The 5,451-nt window shown below is 57.8% G+C and overlaps 1 protein-coding gene across 1 annotated transcript in view; it reads left to right on the top strand.

Moving 5' to 3' along the window:
- The window catches only part of CRYL1 (crystallin lambda 1), an 87,199-nt gene that overhangs the window by 60,793 nt on the left and 20,955 nt on the right, over positions 1–5,451 (top strand). The window contains exon 5 of the mRNA XM_024125837.2: positions 4,853–5,047. Within this exon, the coding sequence (XP_023981605.1) occupies positions 4,853–5,047 (195 nt within the window). The remainder of the gene's footprint in view (positions 1–4,852; positions 5,048–5,451) is intronic.

The raw sequence follows: 5,451 nt of genomic DNA, 5'->3' as shown, positions 1-5,451 counted from the left end.
AGCCGTGGCCGCTGAGCCTGCGCGTCCGGAGCCTGTGCTCCGCAACGGGAGAGGCCACAGCAGTGAGAGGCGCGCGTACCACAAAAAATAAATAAATAAATTAATTAATTAATTAAAAGTTAATCTCTCATTATTTTTATAAATAATTTAAAACCAAAACCAACATTAACTAAGCCAAAACAAATCACTCAAGTTGACAGTCCTTGGAAATTTTTAAAAAATATTTATTTATTTGTTTTTGACTGTGTTGGGTCTCAGTTGTGGCGCACGGGCTCAGTAGTTGCGGCGCGTGGGCCTGGTTGCCCCGTGGCATGCGGGAGCTTAGTTCCCTGACCAGGGCTCGAACCCGCGTCCCCGGCATTAGCAGGCGATTCTTAACCACTCGCCACCAGGGACGCCCCTGTCCTTGGAATTTTATCCCTTCTGCTCGTGCTGCCTACTTTTGCATCATTTTAGTGACCTCCAGGAGGGTGGAGAAAAGTCTCTTGAGAAATTCAGTCTAAGCTGGACGGGCAGAACCTAAATAATCCAGAACCATTTATGATTTTGAGGAGCCACAGAGTTTTCCGTTCACGTTCAGGCCAGATGCACGGGGGAGGCTGGCGCATCAGCTCCCGGGGCGTTGCCTTCAGCCTGGTGCTCAGTCACGGGGACCCTCTGCCCGACAGGAGATAGGATAAAGGAGAAGGAAGCCTGCCTGCGCCTCTGAAGGACGGGCAAAGTGGGTGCTCAGCAAACACTGCCGTCTCCACCTGCCCAGCAGAGCCGCCGGCCATGCCTCGGGCTCCCCTGGGTGCCTTTCCTGGTGGGGGTGGGGGTGAGGGTTCTCAGGTCCTCCCAGCACAGGTGGGCTGTGCTCTCAGCGCTCAGGTGGTTCGCGCGGGGTGTCAGCATGGGCCCCGCAGACCCCTGCCAGGCGAAGCGTCAGCCTCGGGAGGAGGGTGTAACGCCGCGCCCCTGTTCTCTCTGCCCTGACATCCCTCCTCTCCGGTGTTCTGTGTTGCCTTTCCTTATCCCCATGTGAGGTGAGGGGGACCCAGGGGGGCCGTTTGGTGGCAGGAGGTGTTTGCTGAAGACTGAAAGTTGCGTTTGGTTGCAGGCTCTCTTGGAGCCAGGAATCTATGTTAGCCATCGATGAAAACAGCACCGTTTCTACGGGTAGCTTAGGCCACGCTTCACGAGGCTTTCCCCCTCGTTTCTTCCTCGTTTCAGTGGGAGGTGCCGGGGCTCCTTTGCCCATCAGGTGCTCTTGGGGCCGCTCGCCGCCTGGGATTACATCACGCCCTGCTTGCAGAGGTGCCCAGGTGGTCCCCTGGGCCGGGACGCTGCCTGCGATTACATCACGCCCTGCTTGCAGAGGTGCCCAGGTGGTCCCCTGGGCCCGGCCTCTGCCTGCGATTACATCACGCCCTGCTTGCAGAGGTGCCCAGGTGGTCCCCTGGGCCGGGACGCTGCCTGCGATTACATCACGCCCTGCTTGCAGAGGTGCCCAGGTGGTCCCCTGGGCCGGGACGCTGCCTGCGATTACATCACGCCCTGCTTGCAGAGGTGCCCAGGTGGTCCCCTGGGCCGGGACGCTGCCTGCGATTACATCACGCCCTGCTTGCAGAGGTGCCCAGGTGGTCCCCTGGGCCGGGACGCTGCCTGCGATTACATCACGCCCTGCTTGCAGAGGTGCCCAGGTGGTCCCCTGGGCCGGGACGCTGCCTGCGATTACATCACGCCCTGCTTGCAGAGGTGCCCAGGTGGTCCCCTGGGCCGGGACGCTGCCTGCGATTACATCACGCCCTGCTTGCAGAGGTGCCCAGGTGGTCCCCTGGGCCGGGACGCTGCCTGCGATTACATCACGCCCTGCTTGCAGAGGTGCCCAGGTGGTCCCCTGGGCCGGGACGCTGCCTGCGATTACATCACGCCCTGCTTGCAGAGGTGCCCAGGTGGTCCCCTGGGCCGGGACGCTGCCTGCGATTACATCACGCCCTGCTTGCAGAGGTGCCCAGGTGGTCCCCTGGGCCGGGACGCTGCCTGCGATTACATCACGCCCTGCTTGCAGAGGTGCCCAGGTGGTCCCCTGGGCCGGGACGCTGCCTGCGATTACATCACGCCCTGCTTGCAGAGGTGCCCAGGTGGTCCCCTGGGCCGGGACGCTGCCTGCGATTACATCACGCCCTGCTTGCAGAGGTGCCCAGGTGGTCCCCTGAGCACGCCCTGTCTCTGCTCCCGCCTGCATTCTGCGGGCGACTGGAATGTTCTCTTGCTGGGTTTGCTGTGTAGGGTGGAGGTGTCTGTGTGTCCCCTGTACACACTGCCGGCTCCTGCCATGCAGGGGCTGCTTTCTCTCTCCGAGAGAGGAAGACAGTTCGGCGGGGAGGGCGTCACCGATGGAAGGGCCGTGCCGTGTAAATGGAGCAGCGAGGGATGAACCCTTGGACCAGCTGTGAGCGCGAAGCCTCCCCGAGGACGAGGAGTCCCCGGGACGGGCCCCGCCCGGGGGGGGTGTGAGTGAATCAGCAGCCACCGCCGCCTCTTCCGGGGAGAAGGGACGGTCCGTCTTCCCTGAGAGTCTAACCTGTTTAATCTGCCGCAGAGAAAATAAATGAAGCCTCTGTGGGGCTGCGGAGCTGCGGTGGTCGCACAGGCCCTGGGCAGGCTCTCCACCGAGTGAATGGAGGGTCCCCCCCAGCCCCCGCCCGGCTCCGCCTGACTGCTCAGCGCCTCGCAGGCCACAGTCCCCTCTTGGGCCTCCAGTCCTGCTCTCTGGCGGCCCCGGACCCCCGGCCTAACCTTTACAGAAATTGCCTGCTTTGCCCAGCTCGTGAGAGCGCGTTTCTCAAGCTTCCGCTCAGACCCCGCGATGGCTGAAGGCCCCATCCTGCCATCCCCGTCGGAAAGAACAGCGTCTCAGGAAACAGCCATTCTTCTTTATTTGTTTGTTTGTTTGATTTATCTTTTTGGCAGCGTTGGGGCTTCCTTGCTGCGCGCAGGCTTTCTCTAGTTGCGGCGAGCAGGGGCCGCTCTTCGTTGCGGCGCGCGGGCTTCTCACTGTGGTGGCTTGTCTCGTTGCGGAGAGCGGGCTCTAGGTGCGCGGGCTGCAGTAGTTGTGGCACGTGGGCTCAGTAGTTGTGGCGCACGGGCTTAGTTGCTCCGCGGCATGTGGGATCTTCCAGGACCAGGGCTCGAACCCGTGTCCCCTGCATCGGCAGGCGGATTCTTAACCACTGCGCCACCAGGGAAGTCCCAACATCCCTGCTTTATAGTAAAGAAAAGTTCACCTAGGAGAGACATGCCTCCAGTTCTTATCATTCTGATCTTAAAAAAGGCCAGAGGTTAAACATTTTTATAAGAATTCAGTGATTATAGCCAGGAGACAAGTGATTCAACTAAGGCATTGATTTGTAATTTATTTGAAATAGGTGCTCCCCTCGCTTGCTTTCTAAGAAGGCTGCGACAGGGTGACCAAGACAGGCTGGGAGCAGAATAAACCTCTGAAGTGTGTGGACCAGCTGCCTCTCCAGCCAGTCCTAGGAGAAATAATTTCTTCTCTCTTCTGTAGAAGAAGTCATTTTAAAGTGGATGCTTCTTGTAGTTATTTGGTAGATGTGAGATTCTACCAATTTTCACCCAAACATAGAGGAAAAACAATTTAAAGTAAAGCATCATTTGGGGAACAGTTTAGTGTGCATTTGCTTAGTGGTGAGGCTAATCAGCAGCCTTTTATCCAACAGCCTTTTCCTTTTTTTCTTTTTGTGTTTTGGCTGTGCCCTGCGGCATGCTGGATCTTAGTTCCCCGACCAGGGCTCGAACCCGTGCCCCGTGCTGTGGGAGCACGCAGTCTTAACCACTGGACCGCCAGGGAAGTCCCTCAAACAGCCTTTTCTTTAGATGTAGGAGAATTTTCTTTGAGAATCTTCAAGAGTGGTTTCTCAAAGGAAACCAAGAAAACCAGAGCTGGGTGGGCAAGCATTTCCACTGTGGACAGACTCTCTTCCTGTCTTAGCATCCATCACGGTGTTGAGGCTGAAGAGAGCTTCTGATGTTGTGTGACTTCTAGGTAAGATAGGATGGCGGAAGCAGATGTTTGAGGCTCGACATGGAGAAGTTAAGGAAATACCAACTTTAGGGAAGATACTGCCAATCCAATAATATGTTTAAAAAAAAATCAATTTATTTATTTATTTATTTTTGGCTGTGTTGGGTCTTCGTTTCTGTGCGAGGGCTTTCTCTAGTTGTGGCGAGCGGGGGCCACTCTTCATCGCGGTGCGCGGACCTCTCACTATCGCGGCCTCTCCTGTTGTGGAGCACAGGCTCCGGGCGCGCAGGCTCAGTAGTTGTGGCTCGCGGGCCCAGTTGCTCCGCAGCATGTGGGATCTTCCCAGACCAGGGCTCGAACCCGTGTCCCCTGCATCGGCAGGCAGATTCTCAACCGCTGCTCCACCAGGGAAGCCCTCCAATAATTTTTAACACCGACACAGTAGCTGGCAATGACTGTTGTGGAAAGAGGATGGCTGGGGGCAGGGTAGGTAGGAGCTTACGAGGTACAGCTGGGAGCAGAGAAACCCCGAGGGAGGTCAGGGGTTTGGAGGTTAGCGGTAAATGTGCGGGATGGCAGCTCGCACCCTCCGATGTGAACCTCAGTGTTGGTTATGATTCATGCAGTTCTGTGCTCAAGTTCTCTCGTTTCCCCCGCCCCGTGCATTACTTTATTTCTCCAGTTTCTTGTCACTGGATGCTGAATCTCGAGGGGCCCCATCTGCCCTGCTGCTGACCCTTCGGGACGGTGAACCAGCTCTGCCGGCATGACACCCAAACGCCAGCGCCGTCTTCCTGACTCTCTCCGCTCCGTCTCTCTCCTAAGGTAAATCCACCCTACTACGTCCCGTTGGTGGAGCTGGTCCCACACCCGGAGACGGCCCCTGCGACGGTGGACAGAACCTACGCCCTGATGCAGAAGATCGGACAGTCCCCGGTCAGACTCACGAAGGAGGTTGACGGCTTCGCTCTGAATCGTCTCCAGTATGCCGTCATCGGCGAGGCCTGGAGGCTCGTGGAGGTGTGTGCGCCGCCCTCTGTCCTGGCAGCTGAGCGCAGCGGGCAGGGGCCTCTGGGCGCGCCGTGCGGGTGGGAGAATCAGACACTTGCTCTGCTCCGGAGACCAAGGGCAAGCTGTTCCTCTCTGTGTTTCAGAGTCCCCTGTACGGTAGGTCACTTGATATTCGGATGTGGTGATGGGCTCCTCTTCTTGCCCTTTCCTGTCGTTACCACGTAATTGTCTCTGGGACGTGCGGCATTTTCCCACAGTCTCAGATTCTGCTCCCCCCACTCCCAGTATTATAATTTTTTTTTTTTTTTTTTTGGCGGTACGCGGGCCTCTCCCTGCTGTGGCCTCTCCCGTTGCGGAGCACAGGCTCCGGACGCGCAGGCTCAGCGGCCATGGCTCACGGGCCCGGCCGCTCC

The sequence above is a fragment of the Physeter macrocephalus genome, chromosome 13, assembly GCF_002837175.3.
Source record: "Physeter macrocephalus isolate SW-GA chromosome 13, ASM283717v5, whole genome shotgun sequence".
NCBI classification, from domain to species: domain Eukaryota; kingdom Metazoa; phylum Chordata; class Mammalia; order Artiodactyla; family Physeteridae; genus Physeter; species Physeter macrocephalus.
This window is presented reverse-complemented; position numbering and strand designations above follow the sequence as displayed.